This window comes from Canis lupus, chromosome 12 (assembly GCF_048164855.1).
Source record: "Canis lupus baileyi chromosome 12, mCanLup2.hap1, whole genome shotgun sequence".
In the NCBI taxonomy this organism is placed as follows: Eukaryota; Metazoa; Chordata; class Mammalia; order Carnivora; family Canidae; genus Canis; species Canis lupus.
In genome coordinates this window covers 29,289,260-29,316,198 of record NC_132849.1, presented here as the reverse complement: position 1 = coordinate 29,316,198, position 26,939 = coordinate 29,289,260, and the positions used below count along the sequence as shown (strand labels likewise).

At 41.8% G+C, this 26,939-nt stretch overlaps 1 protein-coding gene across 14 annotated transcripts in view; it reads left to right on the top strand.

Moving 5' to 3' along the window:
- BCL2L11 (BCL2 like 11) overlaps positions 1 to 26,939 on the top strand; it is a 47,752-nt gene that overhangs the window by 9,164 nt on the left and 11,649 nt on the right. For 5 of the 14 annotated variants that reach the window (XM_072770261.1, XM_072770270.1, XM_072770260.1 and 2 more), the window contains one exon: positions 21,489 to 21,598. The exons of 2 other annotated variants lie outside the window; for them this stretch is intronic. In XM_072770261.1, coding sequence (XP_072626362.1) covers positions 21,489 to 21,598 — 110 coding nt within the window. Of the gene's footprint in view, positions 1 to 3,562; positions 3,882 to 8,344; positions 8,663 to 18,186; positions 18,376 to 21,488; positions 21,599 to 25,007; positions 25,134 to 26,939 lie in introns of those variants that run through there. 7 more of the 14 variants (XM_072770265.1, XM_072770263.1, XM_072770266.1 and 4 more) reach the window with 4 other exon arrangements.

The following is a 26,939-nucleotide window of genomic DNA, read 5'->3' as shown; positions in this document are numbered from 1 at the left end:
AACATTTTCTCCCATTTTGTAGCTTCTCTTTTCATACTTTCTGTAGAGCAAAGTTTTAAATTTTGGTAAATTTCAGATACCAGTTTCAAGTTTTTGGTGTCAGTTAAGTACTCTTTGCCAAGCCTAAGCCCCAAGATTTTTGCCTCGTTTGTTTTTGCCCAGAGTTTTATAGTTTCACATTTTACATTTGGATTTGTGATTCATCATGTTGAGTTAATTTGTTTATAAGGTATGACGTATAGATCAAAGTCTGTCCTTTCAACTGTAGATCCCCAGTTGCTCTTGCACCATTTATGGAAATTGTCATCCTTTTTCCACTTACATTAGCTCTTGAACAACATGTGGCGAGGGGCACCATGCACGGAAAATCCATGCATAACTTGTGACTGCCTCAAAACTTAACTACTGGTAGACTACTAATAGCCTGCTGTTGACCAGAAGCCTTCCCAGTAAGACAAACTGTTGACAGACACACATTTTGTATGTTATGTGTATTGTACACTGAATTCATACAGTAAGCTGGAGGAGAGAAAAGGTTATTGAAAAAATTCAGTGAACCTGTTGTGCAAGGGTCAACTATAATTGCTTTTGCACCTTTGTTCAAAATCAGCATGTTTTTGTGGATCTATTTCTGGATTCTCTTCGGTGTTCTCTTGAACTATATGTCTGTCCCTCTGCCAGGACCACGCTGCCTTCATTACTCTGGTTACATATTGGACCATAATAATGGATGGACACAGTGATTCCTCAGACTTTATTCTTTTTCTTCAAAATTGTTTTAACCTGGGTCCTATGCCTTTTCATCTCTCTTTTAAAGTGGGCTTGTCTGTGTCTCCCACAACCCTGCTGGGGTTTCCATAGGAATTGTATTAAACTTACAGATCAGTTTGGGTCAAGAACTTGTACCTTGATTGTGTTGTCTTGCATTCCATAAACAGGTATGTCTTCAAATATTTAGTTTTGTAGGTGTTTTATAATTTTCAGTGTACAGATCTTGTAGATGTTTTGTTGGACTTCATTCACTTGGGAACAATTAGTAATGGTATTATTTTTAAATTTATTTTCAACTCATTTATTTTTAATATGTAGAAATACAGTTCATGTTTGTTTGTTCTTATATTCTGGAGCCTTGCTGAACTCAGTAGTGAGAAAATTTTTTGTAAATTTCTTGGGAGTCCAATGAAGACATGTTATCTGTAAATAGGAAGTTTTATTTCTTCCTTTCTAATAATCTGTGCATTTTCTTTCTTTTTCTTGCCCTATTACACTGATTAGAACTTCTAGTTTTGGGTGAATGAGAGGTGAGAACAGACAGCCTTCCTTGCCTCATTCCTCTAGGGGGAATGCTTTCAGTCTTTAATCATTGAGTCTGACATTAGCTGTAGGTGTTTTGTAGATGCTCTTTTAAAAAAAATGAAATTTCTCTATTCCTAGATTGCTGATAGTATTTATCATGAATGAAATAGTTATAAAATGTTTACTCTGCATCAACTAATGTGAATGTAGGAGTTTGCTTATTTTAGAATCTGTTGATAATGGTGAGCTACACTGATTTATTCTATCTTGCAAGCATGGGACTAGCCCTACTTGGTCAGGGTGTAGTTCTTTTCATACATTGTTGGATTGAATTTGCTAATATTTTCTTGAGGGTCTTTGTGCCTAAGTTCATGAGAGTTATTTATCTGTTGTTTTCTTTTTAAACTGTTCTGGTTTTGATCAGGGCCTTAACAGAGGTTGGGAAATGTTCCCTTCTCCTCCCTTTTCCAGAAGAGATTGTGTAAAGTTGGTATTCTTTAAATGTTTGGAAAAAAAATTATTTAAAATGTTTGGTGGAACTCTCTAATGAGACCACGTAGACCTGAAGGTTTCTTTCTTGGGGAGCGGGGGAGGAGTTTAAGTTACAAATTCAGTTTTTTAGTGTTTGTAGGACTATTCAGGTTGTCTGTTTCATCTTGGTTGAATTTTAGTAGTTTATGATTTTCAACTACAAGGAATTGATCCATTGGTTCTAAGTTGTTGAATATTGAGTGCATAAAGTATTTATGTTGTTCTTTATTATCTTAAGTGTGTGCAGGATCTGTTGTGATAGTCCATTTCATTCTAGATATTGGTGGTTTATGTTTTCCTATTTTTTTTTATCCTTTCAGGAGGTTTATCAGCTTTATTTTTTAAAATCAGCTTTTTTGTTTCATTTTCTCTATTTTCCTATTTACAGTTTTTTTGTTTAGTATTTCTTTCCTTTGGTTTGCTTTATGTTTATTTTGTCTTTTCTAGTTTCTTGGGGTGGGAACTTGGAGGAATGTTTTGAGACCTTTCCTCTCTTCTATTGAAGCATCTAGTGCCATAATCTCACCACTGCTTTAACTGCATCCCATATGTCTAGGGAGACTGTTTTCATTTTCATTGACATTCATGTGTTTTTATTTCCTTTGAGATTGCTTCTCTGACCCAAAAACATTTAGAAGTGTGTTGTTTCATTTCTAAATGCATGGCAATTATCTGGTCTTTCTGTTACCATTTTCTTGTTTGATTTCATCATGGTCAGAGAATAACTGTGTTTTTTTTTCAATTATATTAAATTTGGTAAATGATCCACAAGAGCTTGAAGAATATCTATATTCTGCTGTTGTTGGATGGAGTGTTCATAATATATTTGCCAATTAGATCTTATTGATTAATTGTGTTGTCCAGGGACACCTGGGTGGCTCAGTTGGTTAAGCATCTACCTTTGGCTCAGGTCATGGTCCGCTGGGTCCTAGGATCAAGTCCCACGTCAGGCTCCCTGCTCAGTGGAGAGCCTGCTTCTCCTTCTCCCTCAGCCTCTCCCCTCACTCATGCTCTCTCTCCCTCTTTCTGTCTCTCTTGCTAGCTCTATCTCAAATAAAGAAAATCTTATTTTTAAAAAATTGTGTTGTCCAGCTCTCCTATATCTTTGCTGATTTTCTCTGTGGTAGTTCTGTCAGTTGCTTAGACAGATGCTGTTGAAGTCTCCAACCAGAAGGATAGTTTGTCTTTCTCCTTTCAGATCTATCAGATTTTGCTTCATGTATTTCTGAGGCACAGTTGTTTGGTGTTCACACATTTTGAATTTTTAATGTCTTCCTGTTAGATTGATCCTTTTATCATTGCCAAAAAGTCTACTTTATGTGATACCAACCAATATAGCCACTTCTGCTTTTCGTAAAAAATACTAATAATGGTACATCTTTATATGGTGTATTTTTTTCCATTTATTTACTTTCAAGCTACATATATTTGAAGTAAGTTTTTTTGTATAGAACATATCTTCAAATAATACTGCTTTTACCCACTCATCAAATTTTTTAAATGGTGTATTTAGATCATTTACATTAAAGGTAATTGTCTTAAATCTGCCATTTTACTGTGTTTCTGTTTCTGTGTTTCTTTGTTTAAGAAGAATTTCCTGGACCGCCTGGGTGGATCAGCAGCTGAGCGTCTACCTTTGTTTTTTTGTTTTGTTTTGTTTTGTTTTTTAAATTTTATTTTATTTTATTTTACTTTTAAACAAATTTATTTTTTTATTTTTATTTATTTATGATAGGCACACAGTGAGAGAGAGAGGCAGAGACATAGGCAGAGGGAGAAGCAGGCTCCACGCACCGGGAGCCCGACGTGGGATTCGATCCCGGGTCTCCAGGATCGCGCCCTGGGCCAAAGGCAGGCGCCAAACCACTGCGCCACCCAGGGATCCCTGAGCGTCTACCTTTGGCTCAGGTCATGATTCTGGGGTTCAGGGATTGGGTCCTGCATTGGGCTCCCTCCGAGGAGCCTGCTTCTCCTTTTGCCCTATGTCTCTGGTCTCTGCCTCTCTGTGTGTCTCTCATGAATAAGTAAATAAAAAAAATTTTTTTTTAAATTTCCTTAGTGGTTGTCTTAAGTATTACAGTATACAAATGTAACTTGTTATGATCTATTGACATCAATGATATCAACATTTTTTGTTTGGTTTGGCTGCAGTGTAAACAACCTTACATCCCTTCAGGTCTCTTCACCTGCCCCACATTTCAGATACAATTGTCTTAAACATTTCATCTATATACAAAGTGATGTCCTATTTTGTGCTTCATCCGTCAAATGTAATTTAAGAAGCTCATGAGAAATAGGCTGATCTAGTATATTTCCTCCTCTCTTCTCTACATTTCAATAGTCTTTCCTTTCTGAGGTTCTCAGTCTTCTGTTACTATTTCCTTTGTGTTCAGAAGACTTCCTTCAGTCATTTCTAAATGATAGGCCTGCTAGCAACAAGCCTTGGTTTGGTTCCTGTGTTTGAGAATCTTTGTTTTTTCCCTTAATTCCAAAAGGATATTTTCAGTGGATCTAGAATTCACAGCTGGTTAGCTGTTTGTTTGCTTGTTTGTTTTGTATTTTCCTGAACTTAAAAGACATCTGGCTTTCACCGTTTCAGATGAGAAGTCTATCTTTCAAATGTTGTTCTTCTGTAAGTATTGTGTTATTTCTGCCTGGTGCCTTCCAACGTTTTTTCTTTGGTTTTTAGTTTCCAGAAGGGTAATTATGATGTGTTTTGAATTTCTTTGGGTTACTCCTTCTTGAGATTCACTCCACTTCTTAAATCTGTGGTTTTATGTTTTGTGCCAGATTCAGGAAGTTTTCAGCCATTATGTCTTTGAGTATTTTTTCCTTTCTTTTGGGACTCTGATGACAAGAATGTCTTTTCGTTGTGGTCCTTGAGACTGTTTAGTTTTCATTCTGTATTGTCTGCTTGAACTGAATAAATTCTGTGGATCTCACATCATGTGCATGGGTTCTGTCATCTGTCATCCCCAATCTATTACTGAGTCCAGCCAGTGAGGTTCTTTTCCCCTCTTTGTTTAGTTGCATTTTTCTGTTCTAAAATTTTTGCTTTCTTCTTCCAGGTGAGGTAGAAATTCACATCCCTCCTCAGCCTTGCTAATACTTTCCAGCAAAAATGCAGCACCAAATTACATGGCTTTGTTGAATTCTCTTGGGGGATGTATGCTTGGCTCCCCCATAGCCCCTGCTGACACCTGGAAGGGGGAAGTGGTGGAGGGCTGACTCACAGCCTTGCTTCTGTAGGGTGGAGGCTAAAGCTCAGCTCCTCTTGGCTTCTTGTTTACACTGGACTAAGGGTGAGGGATAGACTACCAGCCCTGCCTCCCACCACCCTGTTCCTCTCATGATACTGGATGGTTGTTCCCAGGCATTATCCTTGATGCCAGGTGGGAGTGGGGGCTTGGTGACCCACTGGGTCCCACAGGCACCCGAAGCTAGATAGGAAAAAACCTATGGGCCACTAGCCCTGTTTCCTACCACCTCGTTCGGTCTTGTTGCTGCCATGTGGGAATTCAGGCTCAGCTCCTCACTGGGCCTTCCCCCAACCAGGGGTGGGGGAAGTGGTGTGCTGACTTGCTCTGACTTGTTCTGTCTCATTGCTCATTGATGCTCGGTGGGGGTGGAGGCCCAGCTTCTTGTTGGTGCTTGGGGGGTGGGGGGGAGTGGCAGCTAATCTCCCTTTGTACCACCTCCCTGCTGCTTGTTAGGGATTGGAGGGTCAGTTTGCTGCCGGGCCCCACCAAAGCTACCTTTGAAGGGGAGTCTGCATCATCTGCTACCCCTGGGCAGAAGATGAGAGAGAGCTCCCCACGTGATTTGTCCAGCACTGTTCTGGCAGGGCAGCAGGATTGGCCCTGCCTGCGTCTGCCAAGGAGAAAGACTGGCAGATCTGTTCTCCCTTAGCCTGGTTATACAGCCTGCTGGTAGAACCACAACACCGAAACCGCCCCCCGAGCTGGGGATGGGTGAAAATCAACTCCTTGCCTGGCCACACTGAAACTATAGCTGGGGTCTATAGAATAGGTACGGCCAAAACGGTTTTCCATTGTGAGGCCACCCTTTCCCCACGGCTTTACTGGGAAGAATAGGCTCTCCTGGGAGCTCTTTCTCTCCGTACGTTGGAGACCCACCGTTGGAGAACTCTGTGGGACCCTGCCCAGGATGTATGGAAAGTAATGAGGAAACCAGGGACCTCTCGGCCACATCATTCCTCAAGTCCAAGGGACCCCAAACAGCCCACCTCTTCTTTCCCCTTTCAACAGCATCTTGTTTGTTGTGCTCTCTCTAGGATTTTTAGTAACACAGGGTGGGGCCTGGGGGGATTTGGTTGACCCCACCTTGGTGGGATTGGAAGTCTGTATCTTGTAACTAAATATTTATAATGAGTGTTGATTGGCTCTGATGGCAGAGTACTACTTGGAATTTTAGCCACCACCTCTTTCACTCTCTGATTTTACACTCTGGAATAATAATTGACTTTTAACTTTGGGGGAGAGATTTAGCAGTACTCTTAGCCACTGTTTTCACAATTTTACTGTGATAATTGCAGTGTTTCTTGTCCTAACTGCCTTGTATGTGACCCTGGTGGTGAGCCTGTGGGGTGTCCACCCTGCTTTGCTCACATGTCCTGCCTGGAAACCATAGGGGTGATTCCAGTCAGATTCCACGGGCTGTAGGGGAACTTCTTATTGGAGAAAGTAAGCCCTGTGGTCCTACATGATTGGACTAAGAAAGAAAAAGAGATCCCATCATGCATTGATTTGTGGTTTAGATTTGAAGATGTGCATAGAACTGAATGCTAGGTGGTCTGAGACCTTGCCTCCTGATCTTTTATACCAGGGAACTGGAGCATTTGCTCAGTGCTCGGATGCCCTCATGCCCCTGGTCTGTGGTCACCCTGCCTCTGTTTGGGGGGTTGCTCCCCATGGACCACCACCTCCCACACCAGAATTCACTCGTCTTCATTCCTCCTTTGTGGGAGCAGCCTCAGTCTCTCAGCATATTTCTTATGTGACACAACATTCAGCCTCTTTTTCATCTGGTCAGTGTCCTCTGATGGTTCTGCTTGGTCTGCAGCTGGGACCTGTGCTGAGGCATGTGACCCAAGTTGGCTTTCCTTCTCTGTGGAGGTCTTGTTGACACAAACCAAATGCCTGTCCTGTAAGACCTTGTGGGCTTGGTCCTGTGCTGTGCTCTGGGTCTAAGCACCATGCCACCCACCCATCCTCAGACCCTGCTCTGAGGCACAACGAACTGTCTGCCGTTCCTTTATTCTGCTGGAAATGCTAGGAGAAACATGTGCACCGGACGGTTGATCAAGGCATTATTTATCCCAGCCAAAAAAAATTATGGACTGTCCTAACCGTACAGGGAAAATCTCAATTATTACACATCCTTTTGACAGACTGTGGTGCTGTCTTCTTAATGACTTTAAGAAAAATGATGGCATGGAAAATGCTGCTGGCGTAAAGTTCCGTTACAAAAGGTTACAAAATTATTGATGACATCTATGTCTAAGTCTGTTTTTGCTGAGATAGCAAACATACCACAGATTGGGTGGCTTAACCAAGAAACCTTCATCTCATACTTCTGGAAGTTGGAAGGTCTGAGATTAGGATGCTAAGCATATCCCAGTTCTGGGGAAGGCCCTCTTGTATCCTCACGTGATAGAAACCTCTTACAAAGGCACTGATTGCATTCATGAGGGCTCCATGCTGGTGATCTGACCACCTCCTAAAGGTCCCATCTCCTAATACCATCACACTGGGGGTTAGGTTCAGCATATGAGTTAATGGGAGGCAAAAACATGGGTATCCAAGAAGTTTGTAAGTGTAAATGGAAAATAGCTCAAAACATTAAAAGCAAGTATTTTTGTTTTCAAGTTTCAAGTGGTCTTATTTGTGTGCCTTTTTGCGTTTCCAAAATCATCACTAGCATTTATAAGAGAATAAATATAGTATATAACACATGTCAGTTTTTCTTTTAATTTGAATCTTCATATTTTTGGCATGCCCAGGAGCTTGTCACTGTGACATGTACATCTTATTTGTGTGATTCAGTAGTAAGTGTCATGCCCTGTGGCATTGGTAAGTAAAAATCTGGAAAGCCAAGCTCATGGCCCGTCACCAGAAGTATTTGTAGATGGACATTAGCCCCTTAATAAAAACCTGGGGTTCGCTTTTTATTTAACAGAGTGAGTGATTTGTGAAACATCTTTGTCCAGTGAGGTTAACAGGTTGTTTTGGCATTGGCGGACTGCTGCTGCTGTGTGTCCTGCAGGGCTGGGCATAGGTCTGGGGCAGGATCTAAGTGGAATGCCAGCTCCCTCAGACCCACTGAGTGACCTGGGCAGACCTGTTAATTTTAGTTTGTTTTCTCATCCATCAAATGAAGCCCAAAGTGCTTACCTTAGAGGGTTGTGGGAGCTTCCACATAAACCAATAGAAAGCATCTGATGGGAACCCCATCGCTAATTTATAAATTTTTCTTCTTCCTCCATACCCTGTTGTAGCCATGACATGTCCAGAAGTGTGACAGTAATGAAGGTTCTCCTACTTTCTCTGGAAAGAAGCTGTTTCAGGAATATAGGAAACTCACAGGGGAGTAAATTAATTTGGAAATGCCACTATAATTCTAAGTCCCCCAGGTCCCAGAACAAACCAGCAAAAAAGATCTTTTTCTAGAAACTGGCCTGCTGGGGATGGGGAGGGAAAGTCTGAATCACCCCTAACCTGCCTATGACCCCACACATCACCCTGAAAAGAAGCTTGGCTTCATTGGCAAACCTTTGGACCATAGAGAGACATCTGGAAACCATACTGTATCTAAGGTGAGCCTGTGTTGGGGACACCTGTGAGCGATGGCCCATTGCACTTGGCAGAAACTTGACTATAGTTTAGTGTATGTATTTGGAGAAAGAATGGTCTTGAGACATAAGACACAGGCTAAACTACTTTTTCCTGCAGCCAGATGTTAAGCAACCTTTTTTGAAATGAGATATTTTGCTTTTTTGGTTTAACATTAGAAATATTCATTGAGTACAATGAAAAATTTTTTTAAAACAGTTTTTTTTCTTTTTCCTTTGACGGAATTTATGCTTATTTAGCCATCTGTTAAATTTCAAGTTTTATTTCTGAATGAATGAATCATGAATGCTTCTTGGGAACTTTTTCTTCACATTGCTATGAGGTGACCAATGCCAACAGTTAGAACAGCGTTTTCCTGGTGGTGGATGAGTGTAAACTCCGTTCGTATGAGCCCATGCTTTGATGGTTTTGAGTATTTATTAGAATACTACTAGAATACTAGTTGGTATCCCCAGAGTCCTGTATATCCCCTTCTAGTCTAGAATACTAGAATACTACTAGAGTACTAGAATACTACTAGAATGTTAGTTGGGGGGATCCCCAGAGTCCTCTGGGAAACCCAAATTCAACTTTGTATTTCCTCTGTTGTCTGCCCTGGAGCAGATCCCTGGGGTTTATGAGTAGAGTTATCACTCAGCCAGACAATGGTGGAGAGAAGCAGTCCCTGAATCTGGTCTTCTGCAGCCCACAGGCCTGAGTGAGGCTGGGAGCTGTTCTCCAGTTACAGCCTGAGCGTGTCTCTCCTTCTCTCCAGCATCTACACTCGAAGAGGACACAGGCCAGTTGACTGCATAGATTGAGTCTGCAGCCCTGAGAGCTGAGACCTTATGTCCTCTTCAGAAGTAGAACTCTGGGGTGTTGGAGGTGCGAACACAGGCCTTTGGTACTGATGAGTTGCTTTAATTTGGGCTTTGCTGACCTTCTTTAGGAATGAAAATGTTTGTTTTTAAGATTTTATATATTTATTCATGAAAGACAGAGAGAGAGAAACCGAGATACAGGCAGAAGGAGAAGCAGGCTCCCTGCTCAGTGAGGATCTGCTTCTCCCTCTTCCTCTGCTCATGTTCTCTCTCTCTCTCTAAAATAAATATATAAAATCTTTTAAAAAAAGTAAAATTTTTTAAAAACATAGAATCAATCACTTCAGTCTGCAAAGGATATGTGTTCAAATTGAAACAGGTTCAACATGATGATTCTCTACTATATGAGTTGCTCTGGGCACTTCCCCCTTCCCAGATATGTCACATTCCTGGACCAGAGCATTTTTCCTAATCCATTTACTGAAATATTTTGATATAACCAAGTAATAGATTTAATGAGTAATTTGAGACTTTGTAAAAGAAGCTGCCTTCAGCAGAAAGGACCTACTTTTTTTCTTTCAAATGTGTGTCTGTGAACAGTATATTAGGTGAGTTGAGCTCGTCAACCTTAGTTTATTGGGGGTTACTTTTCTATGAAATAAGTGTGTTAGCAGACAGACTAATAGATTTCTTGTGGGGTTTTCTGTTTGTTTTTTCATCTCTTGAGGAATTTCTCTTTTTTAAAGACTTGTTTAGGGATCCCTGGGTGGCTCAGCGGTTTGGTGCCTGCCTTTGGCCCAGGGCATGATCCTGGAGTCCTGGGATCGAGTCCCACATCGGGCTCCCTTCATGGAGCCTGCTTCTGCCTCTGCCTGTGTCTCTGCTTCTCTCTCTCTTTCTCTGTATCTCTCATGAATAAATAAATAAAAATCTTTAAAAAAAAAAAAAAGAAAAAGACTTGTTTATTTGAGAGAGCGTGGGGAGAGAGAGAACCTGAAGCAGACTCCCAATGAGTGGGGACCCTAGATGCCCCTTGATCTCATGACCCTGAAATCATGACCTTAGCAGAAACCAAGAGTCAGACACTCAACTGACTGAGCCACCCAGACCCATGTGCTCCTCCTGAGGAATTTCTTAACACAAAGTAGTCTAGAAAGGATTCTGGATATATGCTACTTAACATATATTTGCATTTAGACCTCAATCTTATTTACACCTGGGCATAACTTCTACCAAACTGGTCAAAAACACATACCAACTTAAGAAAATAGTTTGGTACGTAATGGCAGGAGCCCAAATATTTGTAGATTTAATGACAACTCAAGCAGTATTTATTGTAACTTATGAATACCCAGCTCCCTTTTTTTTTTTTTTTAAGATTTTTTAAATTTATTCATGAGACAGAGAGAGAGGTAGAGGGAAAAGCAGGCTCCCCATGGGGAACCTGATGTAGGACTCAATCCCAGGAAACCAGGATCATGCCCTGGGCCAAAGGCCCAGGCTCAGTCACTGAGCCACCCAGGTATTCCTTCATCCCTCTGTTTTCACTTGAATTTTCCCTTCATTTGAAGCTTAGAGCTGTTTTCTCTGTAAAGAAAGCCTGGCAGATTGTATACATCAGCTTTGTTTTCTTGGTAGTCCTTTTTACTGAAGTATATCATGAAGGATGGGAGTGGAGAGTTAGGGAGGGTGACCTAGTCCAGCCCTGATCCCTCCATTGACCCATTATAGCTCTTTGGGCTCATACCTCAACCTGGTTAAGCACGAATGTCCTTTCCTGATGTAGAAAGGTGTGATAACAATTCAGTAACGGTAAGACTCAGTAGTGGTAAGACGGGAGGGGTGGGGCTGGAGGGGAGGGGTGGGGCTTGTGCTAAATTAGAACAACCCCAGTTGAATCTGTATTGCACAGAGTTCCTAAGTCCAGGGGTAGCCAAACCATTTTGCCCAGTTTATGAACACATAGGCATCAGAGTTGGGCCAGAGCAGCCATTCTACCCTGGAGGGTAATGAGTACTGGGGTGGAGGAGGAAGAATGTGTGAACCAAAACAGATAAAAGACCTTCAAAACCACCAGACCTGATGGTCTTTCGGCACAGAATTTCATACGACTTACACTTGGATTTGCATCAGTGGTAACCCTAGTTTCCATGCTTCCTCCATCTGGAAGAGTGTGGCACCTAGGTTACATACCTAACATTTGTGTAGTCTACAGGCAAGACCTGGGATTCTCCTCTATAATTGCTGACTTATGCAAAGGTTATGTAGTATCTTGAACATTAGTACAGGCTGGGTTCAGGCTGGTCAGTGGATAAAGGAACTTGAGGCTTGACCCATGTTTCTCATTGGCCATGCACCATACCACTCCAGTGTTCCACTGGCTTGAGCCTTCCAGTATCCTTATTTTATATGCAACATTTAATTCTTAGAACATTTCTTTTTATTATTGTGTTTCCTACAAAAAGCTGTGGGCCATGTGTTCACCTCTGTTCCTTAGAGGTGGAACACACACTTTGAGCATAAATGGGCTTGTGCTCAATCAGGATGCACAAGCTTTGTGAGTTTTCTAGGGAGGAGTCACACAGCACTCAGAGTGTGACAGACGTAGGTTTTAAGAACAGATTGATAAACCATTAAGTGTCTAAGCACAGCGATTACATCTTTGTGATTACACAAAAGAGTGTCTGGAATTGAGGTGTCAAGTTTGTCTCTCTCTCCATACGATGTGCAGTAAAAAGAGGAAGCTACCTTTCCTGAATTTGTTTTAAGTGAGAAGCTTTCAATGTGTGCCAGACTTCTGGTGTGTTACCCCACTGTCTATGTTACATCTATGTCTATGTTAACAGGTTAGTGCCTCACTTTGTGTATGGCCATTATAAATTCCAGCTGTGGAAATAAAATTGATAGACTTTTGCATGTTTTGATTTAAAAACTGCTTAAGAGGGGCAGCCCAGGTGGCTCAGCGGTTTAGTGCCGCCTTCAGCCCAGGGCCTGATCCTGGAGACCTGGGATCGAGTCCCATGTCGAGCTCCCTGCATGGAGCCTGCTTCTCCCTCTGCTTGTGTCTCTGCCCCCCCCCCCTCTCTCTCTCTCTCTCTCATGAATAAATAAATAAATAAATAAATACTGCTTAAAGGGTACCTGGGTGACTCAGTTGGTTAAGCATCTGTCTTTGGCTCAGGTCCTGATCTCAGTGTCCTGGGATCAAGTCCTAAGTCTTGCTCCCTGCTCAGCAGGAAGTCGGCTTCTCCCCCTGCCTCTGCCCCCCCCCCTCCCCTCATGCTCGCTTTCTTTCTCTGTGTCAAATAAATAAAAGTCTTCATAAAAATAAAAGTAAAATTAAAACTATTTTAAGGTGTAGCTTCTTGGGACTCTGTTTTTGCTCCAGGTCTTGGTCTTCACTATCACTGAGATAAAATACAATAATTCTAAAGCCCTGATGTGAATTAGAAGAGATTTTTGTCACCTGTTTCCTGCTGGCAGTGTTAAATTTCATAGAAGCCACGCTTACTCTGTAGTCAGGAATTTTTACTTTTGTGGTTTAAATTTTCATTTCTTCCCCAAGATCAGATTTTTGGTTGGGTATAGCATACAAGTTACTGAAAGGTAGTAACTTCAAAATTTTTAACACTTTATTCCTAAGGAATGGTTTTAAGTGAATTAATGTACAGAATTATGTATTTACTTTTTAAAAATCCCTAAAAAGCACTTTTTTTCTTTATAGTTGTGATGAAGTAAATTGTGAAATAAACTGTCTAGATAGGAAATTCCTGTGTTGTCAGTAGAAGGTACCTAGGGTCTATGTTTGTGTCTTAAAGCAAGCTCAGAGTTGCTCTTCATTTGACTATACATAGAGTTTTGGGGTTATTTTTAATTGTTTTTCAAAATAAGATTGCCAGTCAAATCCTCTAATCCTCTAAAAGGAATTTACTATAGAAATAGAGCTGCAGCTGTCTCAGAGTCTTGGTGCAGCTAGGGTCAGTGTAGGGAAAGCAAAAAGCAGAAGTAGTATCCTGTGTCCTGCATCCTATCCTGTCAGACCTAATAAAGACCCCTGCTATGCACTATTCAGGGCAGCACATTTCAGGAGCACACTGGGTGGGGGACTAGGATGGTGATGGTGGGTCTTCCCACTGTTCATCGTAAAGGGCACATGGAAGGAACTGGTTCAGGACCAGGTTTGGAGCATGTGGTGGCAGCTTAATGAAAAAGAAGTGAGGGGTGCGTGGGTGGCTCAGTCAGTTAAGCATGTAGTTCTTGATTTCAGCTCAAATCTTGATCTCAGGATCATGAATTTGGGCCTGAGTTGGGCTCCACACTAGGCATGGAGCCTACTTAAAAGAGAAAAAGAAAAAAATAAATAAGAAGGGTAATGACCGAGAGGGATTATAGATTGTCTTTATAGGCCCAGGGAATGGAAGCAAGATTGAGTTGGGGGTTGGCAGGGGGACATTTCAGTTCCCTATGAAAAAGAACTTTGCAGCCTCTAATGCCCTTCGGTGAGGACTGCTCTGCTTTAGGAAAACAGCATGCCACCCATGCCAGGCAGTGGGCCCACAGGCCAGGAGACCCAGCATCATATTTCAGATGGCCCCTGTACCGGGTCTCCCACCTGCCTATGATACTGGACTTCCTGCTATGGCTAAGAGCCAGCAAGTATGCCCTTGGACAGAAACCTAACCACAGGTGTGGGTGTGCTGGGCACGTCACTGGCTTCTCATAAAGATGTAAATCGGTGGGTGGGGCGGGGGAGATGGCTCCGGTGAAATGGGTAAGCAGGTCTTCTGACCTTGAATCGTAAATGGGTGAATTAGGTATTTAGCACATTGGACTTAACGCCTTAGATTGGAATTTCATTGTGGGAAGAATGATGGTGGAAGGGCATAGATTATGCACGCTGCTTTCCAGACTTCCGACCCAACTTCACAGCCTTGGTTTACTGGCAGTTTCCAAATGGTCAGCCTGGAAATGGATCAAAGCAGCTTGTTTTGACTTTCTTGCTCAAGGCCACATAAAAGCACAGGCAACACGCAACTGAAAAGGAGTAAGTATAAAACCGTGGCTTCCTCTCCTGAACTTTATTATTTGTAGTGCTGTCTCCTAGCAGCTGTGCGTAAAGTGCTGTCTTGAATTCATGCGACTGCCCAGGCTCAACACCGACAAGTATGAGGGGAAAACAGATGGAGGAACTTTCTGAGCACCGATACTACGGTCACTTGTGTTTTATTTCTAATTACTCTCATGATCCTCCAGGGGCTCAGTGGAATTGATAAAAGATTTATCAACAAATAAAACAATGCATAGGAGAAACAGACCCGGGGTTGGGGGAGAGGGGAGTGTGTGCTAGCAGTGAAATTGAGTTCTGGCTTACTTCATTTCTGGAGAACCGCTGGAGTTGCTGAAGGTGATTCTGATAGCATTTTCTGCAGTAGAACTTAGGAGAGCAGCAGATGCTCTGGAAACCCTGGAGCCTGATCACTCAGGTGGGTTTCCTAAGGAACCTTTAGCAGGCCAGCTGGCTATGTCCTTTGTCCTCTTGTTAGCTTGTGGATAACTGACTCGAAGATATTTCTGAAGATACTCACTTAAATAAGGAGACTATTGGCTTGAATTGACATCCTAGAATTTTTATTTCCCCAAATGAATATTGAGCTCATGAGTGGCCACCTGCAGAGGCAGTGCTTCCTCTGAACATTTCTGGAATATCTCTTTTTGATTTGGCACTAGTTTCAGAGCTGAAGAGAAATGGTCTTTTAGAGGGTCCTTATGGTTTTTGGCTAAATTAGACTCCTTGGGGAATAGACATGGATGACCCTAAGATGTTGAGAGGAAGGGACCCCACAGTTCCTGATAAGTGCTGGGCAAAATGCACACTTGTCCAAGTAAGATCTGTTGTGGTTTTTTTTTCTCTGTTGTGTGTTTAAAATAAAAATGATTATGATTGTGTCTTCAAAGTCATACATTCCATATCTGTTCAAGGACTGAGAAATCCTTTCTCAGCTCTGAGTTGCATACATATTCAAAGCTTAATTCATGCTGACTGTTTTAAAATCTAATCTTCATTCTGCCTAAGTATTTGTGGATTACTGCACATCTGAAAACAGAAGTGTATGACGTATTTCCATGAATTTTAATTTGGTTTCTGGTTCTGCACTTGAAACTCCACTAGGGACATTCAAGGGAACGAAAACAGTGGCCGCCCCTCGGAAGTGAGAGCTGCACCAATCCTGTCGCTCAGAATGAGCACAGTCACATGAGCTCATGTGTAGGACATGGTACCCCCAGCACACATGCATGCCCCACCCAGTGGTGTTTCTCAGCACCCTCACAGAGCAGGACAGCTGGGTGTAAAGACAATGGCAGTGGCATTGTAATGGAACCTCTGTTTCTTTGACACCTGCTGTTGGTGACAGTGAGGTGGAGGCAGTTGGGTGTTCAAGAAAAATGAGGTTTGGTTTGGCTGACATTGAGTTCATTATGAATTGACGACCTTTCTCTCTCTCTCTCTCTTTTTTTTTTTTTTTTTCATTTTCCCACCCTAGTTGGCAGTGCTACAGAAAGCCCTTTCTGAAAGCCCCAGCCTGATTTCACTATCAGCCACTTAACCACGACATTAATTTTTTCAATTGCTGAGCTTAAGATTTGAAATTACCATATGGGTTGGAAAATGTTCTGTAGCTGAACCAGAACGGTCTTTTCACAACTCAAAGTTCTTTGACATTAAAATTGTCCTCCTTTCCATCCGTTCCCCCCTCCCCCCACAGTGGTATGGAAACGTGAATTAATTAGAGCTCAGTATTTTTTTTTCTATAGGAAATACTGTTACCAGTAAATTCTGAATCTCAAAAAAAATGTTTCTGAGAGTTCCGATGAAACTTCATTTATCATCTCACAGTTTTGACAGAATTTATGGCTTTGGTTAGAAAATCTGGACCTAGCAGATTCCCCCAGCTAAGTCTGGTGCTTGCAGAACTGGAGCTGGCCTTCCGTGGGCTTTAGGTTGCTGCCGTGGAGTGGTTTTACATTTAGATCACTGTCTGTTTTATTCTCCCCCCACCCCACTCCAGAGTCTTAGTGTCAAGCTTATCGAGTGAGAAATGAATTCTTAAATGGAGAAACTACATTTTCTGTGGACAAAAAATAATGCCTCACCAGCATTTTCCCTCTGAAGAATTCTTTAAGTTCATTGCCTTATAAGTTAAAATCTTTATCTTCCTGACTAGACATAAAGAGTTTTTGTTTCAAATAAAGGCACATTTTATTGATCAAGTATCCATATTTATTGTTGTGGAATATATTATGGGTTAGAAAGTAAAATATGTGTGCTTGATATTAATAGGCCAGAAATATAAATGTAAATGTAAGTTATCTTTTTGATAGGTGGACTAAATTCTTATAAAGGGAGTAGTTGGATCAGTATCTGGGTAGAATGATAAGGGGAGACCAGTATGTTGAATATTCCCTGACTCTGAGCCCCACCTGCTTCAGGTACACCTTTGGAAGACCATACTGTGGATTCACCATTCTGGTGGTTCATTCTCTGGGTGACAGTGGCACAGAATTAAGCAAATTAATTTGAGCTTTGACCAGCACTACCGTGGGGCTGACAGACTGTTTCTCTAGGGTCAACCAGACCCATTTTTCTGTTCTGGTGGCTTCTCCTGTGACATGAGACCAGATATGAGTCACTAAGATGAAACTAGTGGTGAAGTCAAGAAAAGTGTCTCCTACCCCCAAAAAAGAAGATATTTTTATCACTTCAGAAATCATCTTTGAAATTTATGTTGAAACATGCAGTGGACTGGGATTAAGACTATCTTTTTAAAATACAGGAATAGGGGGTACACAAGTGGCTCAGTGGTTGAGCGTCTGTCTGCCTTTGGCTCAGGTTGTAATCCTGGAGTCCTGCAATTGAGTCCTGCATCGGGTTCCCCATGGGAAGCCTACTTCTCCCTCTGCCTATGTCTCTGCCTCTCTCTGTGTGTCTCTTGTTAATAAATAAATTAAAAATATGTTTAAAAATATAGGAATAGGATACCTTTTAAAATATTCCAAATAGAATTTTTGTTTTAGATCTTACTTTATAACTGTCTATTTTGTGTACATGTTAGGTAGGTTTTACTGCAGGATAAATGATGGTCATGTATTGTAGCTTTATAGATTAAAGGAACAAGAACAAAAAAAACCCCAGTTTTTCAAAAGCCAAATGGTGACATATGCTATGTTAGAGTAGTCCAGGCAGATCCATCTCCTAGGCAAAAGTTAATTTATATTTTTATTATTGGTTATATTGTATTGTTATTTTTCTAAGTCAGCAAACAAAAATATATACCTACGTACAGTTAGATATCTCTAATCTGTTGTTCTCATCAGTTTGTGTATGCTTAGCCTGGTCTAATCTGTTATCTTTGGTTACTTAAAATTCCAGGACGTCCCCAAGGTCTCTTTCTTGCCTGTTGCTCAGTGTTCTCGGGGTCTGGTCTGTGCAGCATCTCCAGAGTTGCCTAGGGAACCTGTGAGTGGGCGGCCTCCTGGGCCTCCCACAGGCTCTCCCACCCTTTTTGTCTCACTGCCACACACACCTTTTGGATATATTTGGATCTATATGTTTGTTTAAGCGACTGAACTGTTCTTTCCCAGAGAAGAAACATCTACTTACTTCCTTTGCCTCCTTTTCCAAAATATAGCAGAGCCTTTATCTCTAAGATGAACAAGTTGGATTTGGCCACCAAGAGTCCATATTTTCTTCTTAGCTGCTGGCTAGGCTGACATGTTCACTAGGTGCTAGTTTGATGATCAGCCGACTTCTGACACAGACTGGCTCCTTTGATGGTTGCCAGCCCAAGCATAAGCCAGGAAGAACCTTCTAAACCACACACACAGTAAGTAAAGTGAGGGTGTTAAATAGAATGCAGTAGACCTCATCTATGGTTTGGGGGAAATTAACTGGGGGAGTTATTCTTGTTTCATGTTACAACAGGTATAAAGTTCACTTAGAAATGTCGTGTCCAGGGACACCTGGGTGGCTCAGGGGTTGAGCGTCTGCCTTCCACTCAGGTCGTGATCCGGAGTCCCAGGATCGAGTCCCACATCGGGCTCCCTGCAGGAGCCTGCTTCTCCCTCTGCCTATGTCTCTGCCTCTCTCTGTGTGTCTCTCATGAATAAATAAATAAAATCAAAGTGTCATGTCCAGAAAAATTTACCATTTAAATGTTGAAATTTAATCCACAAGAATGTAAACTCCACGGGAGCAAGGCTTGGCCTATTTGGTTGCCATATCCAGATCATCTCCTAGAAGAGTGTCTAGCATATGGACATTCAAATTCATTGGGTATATTAGTGAATATGTTGATTGATTAAATACTGGATACCTTGCCTGCAGTTTTTAACTTGTCTACCATTTTTATAAGACACATAATCTGTATTTCACACATTTTTTGGACAATTGGTATGATTTTCATTTCTGACTCTAGAATTGAAAGCCAATAGATTATGCATTTTTTTTTATTTATTTTATTTTTTAAGTAAATTCTACACACACAGCATGGGGTGTGAACTCACAATTCCCGAGATCAAGTTACATGCTCCACCGACTGAGCCAATGAGGCTTTCCCTGAAAGCAGTTTACTCTCAAGAGAGCCTTGTATAATGAGAAACAGGTAGAGCTCTGAAGCCCAGAAGAGGTATGTGGTGGTAGCTCTGAAGTGGCCACACGGTGTCCTGCTGGTCACCTGGCATCTCCCTGCAGGGCAAGTTAGGAGGATGGCATGAAATAACTCACGAAACCTTGCAGGCTCTGATGTGTAGTAGGCATTCTAAGAAAAGAGCTTTCTTTTCTCTCAGGGTGAGTTGACTTTTTTAATGCTTCTGAAGTTGGGGGAAAAAACCCACCTGATTGCTGATAGTATAAAAAGAATAGTAATGATTGCTGGTATTGACAGACTAAATCTTGAAAGTGCTATAAACTCCTGAGAAGGAAATGAACTATTACATCATCACCTGGCATCACATCTACCCTGAAAATTTGTGTTCTGCCAGTTTTAGCCATTTAAAACTTAATTTTTATAGGCTTTTATAGAGTAATGATAAAAATATTTGTGTGGCAAAGATACAGCCAAAGTAATTTTTTTATTTGATGGGTATATTCAGGGTACATACCTGGCTTATCCTAGAAGTTTCTCTGTGGTCAGCCTTCATGTTATCCCCTCAGGTCTTCCTTTAGGAATCTTCTCTTGGCTTACTCACCGAGCACAGATAATTCTGAAGAGGATCCATGTGCGTTCTTTGCGCACACACACATACATGCATCCACGTACACCCACACTCTCAGTGCCCACCCTCTCTCGGGCACTCACTCTTTGTGGGGGGGATTATTGTTGGATTCATTTGGGTGGGGGTTGGGCAAAGAAGATGGAGTAAAGAGTTTTGAGAAGACTTGGTAAAAACTCAGTTTATTAGGCTTTTTTTAGAGTGCACTTTTAAGTGCTTTCATAGAGCTATGAATCAACATCAGTTTTACATATAATGATAAAAATTTAGAAACCCCACCTACAAAGTATTTCTACAAAAATACAAAACAGCCATATGTATGGTATTGTGAAATCTGATCATTGTAGGTTTTTAAACATTTTGCCGTGGTCAGAACATAACACGTGTGTTTAATTGGGCAGTGTGGCCCACTCGAACAGTAAAGTTAACACATCACAAGCCCAGGAACCTCATTTCTTTTCATGAGCCCACAATGCTGAACCGTTCTGTCCTGAATGGGGAGGATGCTGTCTTCCTGGCTCTAGTGAGATCTTCTGACAGCTCCCATTTTTTTGCTTCATTTTTGGCCATTCACATGGCTTTTAAATGGTTTCATCAACAAACGGATGAGTGGACTGGACGTGAATGCTAGTGACAATGAAAAACCAAACATCCCTCTTTTTTCTATTTTCAAAAATGCCTTTACTCCTTCACCCAAAGCATTTCTTCTTTCCATGTGAGGTTTGCAGACTTGAATCCACCCTTATTGGCTGCGTGAATAACTGAGATGAATCGTACAAAGTATGCCTTCGTTTGGCTACGTGGTAGCACTTCTGAAGACTGTCACTGTACCTATCCCCATAGAAACAAGCTTTCAGGGACACCTGTGTGGCTCAGCCATTGAGCATCTGCCTTTGGCTCAGGGCATGATCCTGGAGTTCCGAGATAAATAAATAAAATCTTTAAAAAAAAAAAAGAAAGAAACGATCTTTCAGGTAGCATGCTGTTTCTCAGATTTTCCCTCATTTTACAGCTTTATTTTTTTTCAAGATTTGTATTTATTCATGAGAGACACAGAGAGAGAGGCAGAGACATAGGCAGAGAGAGAAGCAGGCTTCCCGGCAGGGAGCCCAATGTGAGACTCGATCCCAAGACCCTGGATCACACCCTGAGCTGAAGGCAGATGCTCAACCGCTGAGCCACCCAGACGTCCCCATTTTATAGCTTTAAATAGGACAACCACCTACCTCATCTCCTATTTCTATATGATGTTTGAAATTTCCCTAGGAATTCTACCTTGTATTAAAATCAGCAGTTATTTTACTGACAACCTAAATTTTTATATTCTCCTGTGTGTTTCAAGTATGAATTTTTATTTATTTATTTATTTATTTATTTATTTATTTATTTATTTATTTTGGTGATTTTTATTGTACCATTTTGGTGTTGATTTATCTTCTTGAAATGGAAGCATGTAATTAAGCGGCTGGGACATTTTTAAGTTTTGCAATTCTGAGTCTCCAGTTTTGAAAAAGTAAGTTGTTCTTATCTGTTACTTTCTAAGCAAATTGGGGTAGCAGACCCTGCCACCATAATATAGTGCACAGTCCTGGAAGTTAGGGAGATTCCAAAAACAGAACAAGAATGTGTGAGAAGAGCTTGCTTCTAGAAACTTACTTTTGAACATGCTAAATGATCTATGAAAAACAACATGATTTTTGTTCTGTTTGTTCTGCTGCAGCTTCCATGAGGCAGTCTCAGGCTGTACCTGCAGATATGCGCCCGGAGATATGGATTGCACAAGAGTTGCGGCGTATTGGAGACGAATTTAATGCATATTACCCAAGGAGGGTAATGATGTTTTATTTACTACTTCTCCTCACACCCTCCCCCTCCCCACAATTTTTTTTCTTTAAGGTTACTAGTAAAAATTCCATACTTATTCTGGAAATGCAAGGTATTACCTATATGTGACCTACCAGTGTTTCTCCTTGTCCATTTTCCATTTGAAAACGTTTTATGGATGAATTTACATGATGGTAATTAAGTAGAATATAGTACAAGGTTGCAGAGGGATTTCAGTGAGCAAAGACCGTAAAGCATTCATGCTAAGAAAGGGGTTAATGATATGCCTTGACATATTCCCACATAAATAGTAGCATAGTTTTCAATCTGTATAGAGGGTTTCTGCGTTCCTGTTGGGCAGTTGGGGTCAAAGTTAAAAACCTATTAAAACTTCCATTTTCGCTCAGCCAGAGGGGGCAACGCCCGCATAGTCCTGTAATGGTGAGCCTGGAGCTTGGCAGGTGATGAGTCAGAGCAGGAGAGCCATTGCCCATTAGTCCATGCTCTGTCCTTGAGTTCTCTCAGGAGGCCATTAACCGGTAGTCTGGGATCCGGGGTATAAAAATTGTATATGCCAAATTGACTGCCACTTAAATTTTGAGGTGTGCTATTGGTTAAAAAGAAAAAACTGCCCTTTGTCTTCTGTAGACACAGTATATTTTGTTGGTTTTGCCTGTTGGGGCAGTAGACATTACCGTTTGGACACCTTTTGCCCATGGAAAACATCTCAAAATATATAGGGTTGAACTCTGGAAGTCAGGGCTGTTACGAGCGTATGTGAGTATTTCTTGTAAAGGATGCACCAGCAGATGTGTGATAGAACGTAATTTTGGCTTGTTTTACACTTTTTCAAACAATCAAGTATGAGGATCTTTCTATTGACTCATCCAAAAAGAAGACACATCTTCTTTTGTAGAAAAAGCTATAATTGTAACTATCATTCTTTCTTACTGTGTCACTGGTCTGCTGGCTCCTTTTTTTTCTGAATGTTAACAGCTTCATATAAGCATCTCTTTAAGATTTTTTTTCACTTTTTTTTTTTTCTGGAAGGAGAAGTCATGCTTAGAATACCCCAGTATTAGTGTCCTGCTTTATTTTTTTTAATAATAAATTTATTTTTTATTGGTGTTCAATTTGCCAACATAGAGAATAACACCCAGTGCTCATCCCGTCAAGTGCCCCCCTCAGTGCCTGCCACCCAGTCACCCCCACCCCCCACCCACCTCCCCTTCCACCACCCCTAGTTCATTTCCCAGAGTTAGGAGTCTTCCATGTTCTGTCTTCCTTTCTGATATTTCCTACCCATTTCTTCTCCCTTCCTCTCTATTCCCTTTCACTATTATTTATATTCCCCAAATGAATGAGACCATATAATGTTTGTCCTTCTCCGATTGACTTATTCCACTCAGCAGTGTCCTGCTTTAAACATTAGTCTGTCTTTTAGCTAGCTGTCGCTGTTAATGAATGAGACCTGCTAATTGCCTTTAGTCTTTTTGTTTTACTGTCCATACGATGCCTCTCGGCTTTTTTTTAGAAACACATGGAGACATCTTCCCATTGGCAGAGGGTCTTTCATTTATTCCTTTAGTATAGGGTCTCTGTGAGGGAGCCAGGGATGTTCTGAAAATTCACATTGGATCCTCTTCAGACCTTCCTATGGGGGATGTGTGTGTGTGTGCGCGCACATGTGTGTATGCACACATGTGCATGCATGTATATTTGATGGGAAATATGCTATAGTGTGATTCTGTTATTAAACGAGAACTGTAACATCTATGAATAGGTTTAGGAATTTCTCATGTGGCCATCTTGAGCTGGCAAGAATATCTAACATCCTACCTCTGACATTCCTGGTGTATAAATCCCTTCTCAGCCTGGCTCTGAAATGGTAATTGTTTTTGCAAAGTTGACTGTTTCATAATTTGCCACCACAGTTACTCTCCCTCCACCCTCAGCTCCTTTCCCTTGGTTTCCCTGAAGAGATTTCAGTGTTCCTGTGTGTGACTGGACTTGACCGTCTTAGTGGACCAGGAGAGACTGGTCGGAAGCAAGACCCCAGTGCATTCGTGATGACTTCATGCTGGGGTGGGAGGCTGGGGGGCATGTCCATCATTCAGCAGGAAAAGATGGCAGAGTGGCCTCTCAGGGTGAGCCTAAGCAGCAAACTGACAGGCATGCTGAGCCTGCCTCTTTCTCCATCTTGAAGGTGTTTATAGATGTCCTTAGCCCAGAACTGGATGGGGCTGCCCAAGAAAGAGGAAGCTGTGGACCCTCATGCCTTCAGAGCCCGGAAACTCTGGATGCCAACATGAGCCCACATAGCTCCATTCTCAGGGATTAGACCAGGGCCTCGGCCACAGAGCTAGATGTCTTGTGAGGATATTGTGTATGTTTCTCTTTAAACTTACATGAGGTATCAGTGACTTTATAAGGTTTCCCCTTGGGCCTGTCCAGATGGACCTGGTTGATGCACCTTCTTGGTGGCCTGTGTGATCAGCATTAAGACATGGGCCAAGTGTGGCATGGTGGTTGGTGCAAAGCATAGGCCATGGAGGTGGATGGTTCTAGTCACATGCAAATGGGACACATACTATGGGATTATTTTCATTACCTTGTCTGTCCATGGGAGGTGAGAAAACAGCATCTAGTGGATTACATCCTTCTTCCCCTAGTCTTCTCCCAGTGTTACTTCAATGTAATGTTTAAGAGGATATTTGTGATGACCGTATCTAATTTATTCAAATGAGATGCGACCTCTTTGTTCTCACTGCTTCTGGTAAAATAAACGTAAGTTAATTTCATTGCAGTATCACACTATTTTCTGGTTATATAAACCTTATTTTGCATCTCTTTAAAAATAATGAGCCAATGGGAAAATGCAGTCACTAATAATTTCAGGGACTCTAGCTTTCCTAGTAGGCTGGGGATGTTGGGAGAGGTGGAAGGGCAGACTCTAGCTTATAACCTGATTTTTCTCTAATGGAGGCAAATACATTCTCCAGATTTTATTAATTGCCCATTCAGAACACCAGACTCTAAATTGTGACACAGTGACCCCCAAAACTACCGACAACCTGTCTTACTATTGTTGGTTAAAAATAATTCATAGTCTGCAGTGTCACTGGTTGGTCTGTTGTTGAATACCGGGGATAGAAATCTGGGGAGGAAATGGGAGGCCATAGTGGAAAGTCATGCATTCATGTCACTTGCTGTCTCCATGGGGGGAGTTCCTTCTTGGTGAGTGGCGTGCATCCCCACCTTGCTTTATAATGGTTGCTTTATAATGGATTTTTAGCACTTTAAATATTTAGTGTCTTTATTTGCTTAAAACTATTATAGTACCTTTTCTAAAGTGTTGGTCTTTTACTGCCATGAGCCTTTCGAAGCCTGACAGGATATTTTCCCGTTTTTTCAGTTAGAGCAATAGAGGAAGGTGTCGTGTAGTTGTCATGTGTTCAGTCCACTTAAGGGCAGTGGGGAAGCGTATGACACGGAGCTGTTGGAGTCTGAATCCTTGAAGGAGGAGGTGAGAGAGGCACAGGTGAGCGCAAAGTTCCAGTGCATGTTCCCCCTTTTTCTTTTGTGACTCCATGTAATTGCCCCCAAACGACCCTGCCAGGGCAGAGTGACCCATGTCCCCCTCTGGTCTGGTAAGTTCAACTGCTCCAGGTCTGGTGTATTTTTGTAACTTTCTGTTTTGAAATCATTTCAGACTTACCTATAAAAGTTGCCAGAATGGTACAAAGAACCCTCTTATCTCTGCCACTGTTATGACCACATTGCCACATTTGCTTTACTGTTCTCCCCCTTTATACCTGCATACGTATTATTTTCTGAACCCTTTAAGAATAAATGACAGGTGTGGTGTTCTTTTCCTCTTAAGTACATCGATGTGTATTTCCTAAGAATAAGAATATTTCCCTTACATAACCACAGTGTAATTCTCAAAATCAGGAAATTAGCAATGTTACAGTACTGTTACGTAATCTGTGGACTCCATCCAAACTTTACCAGTTGTGCCAAAAATGTCCTTGATAGTAGGAGGAAAAAAAAGTTGTTTTCTGGCCCAGGGTCCAGTTTAGAATCACATGTTGAATTTAGTTGTCTTATTGCTTCAATGCCATTAATTTGGAGCCATTCCCCTGGCTTGGTGACCCTGACATTTTTGAAGGGTCAGGACAGTTCTTTTAGATTCTCCCTGAATTTGATTTGTCCAATGTCTCCTCATGGTGACATTCAAGTTTTGGCTTTAGGGCAGGAATACGGCAGGGGCAACATTGTATCTTTCACCCTTAGCTTTGGGAGGCATGGGTAGTCCTCCTGTCTCATTCCTGGCGATGTTGACTCTGGTCAAAGGTGACATCTTCCATGCTAATGTCAGTACATTTCTATCTCTCATGGAAGGAAAATGTTTGTAAAGAAGAACTTCCTTTCCCCATTATACGTTCATCTCCTTCATCAACCTAAATTCACGGGTCTCTGTTTCATTCTACAGGTTACTGTCCATTACTCTCAGTGCTTATTTTGATCCTCAGATTGGCCGAGATCTGGCCAATGTCAGCACCCTGGTGCATTTTTACCTGTCATTAAGCATTAAAGTAGTGCAGGCACACATAGAACATATTACAGGGCAAAACCCAAGAGCCCTTGGAGGTAGTATAACTCCTAGAAGGCATATGTTGCTGAAATGCCTATACCTGCATAGTGCCCTTTACTGTTCCAGCTCCGCATGCCCCAGCTCACAGTGAATGCTGGGAACATGGATGTCCGTGGGCTTATAGGGAAGAAGATTTCTCCGAGAAGTTGGATCTCTAGCTTTATGAAGAGGGCGAGTGGCTCACATGTAGCCGAGTGGTGCAGCATGGAGCACAGTGTGCTTACCATCCGTTCTCAAGGCAATGGTGCCCACTTGGATTGGATTCTTAGCCATGGGCCAAGGGTGAAGTCCAAGCACAGGCCAGACCCTTCTGAACATCAGAACCTGTGCTCTTGGGGTAATTAGACCCATCATCTACCCCATGTCTGTCTCCCCTGTGCCTTGCAGCCAGGTGGTCCAGCCTAGGTTGCTCTGTGCACAGGAAGACTGCTCTTGGTTGACAATGACTTGGGGATGTCCTGCCTGTGGACTGCAGTGAGCAGCATGTGAAGCTACGTCAGACTCTCTAGATTGGCCAAGAAGTGAATGAAAACCTAAGAATTGTTGGATCCTAAGAAAACAGTATGTCTTTTGTTGACACTGCCTACTTCCATGTCCCAGGCATGTGTGGGCATGAATAGACCGAGCTGCAGGCCTATTGAAGTATAGCACTAAAGCAGACCAAGTAGAGCGAGAGAGGTGGCTTGCAGA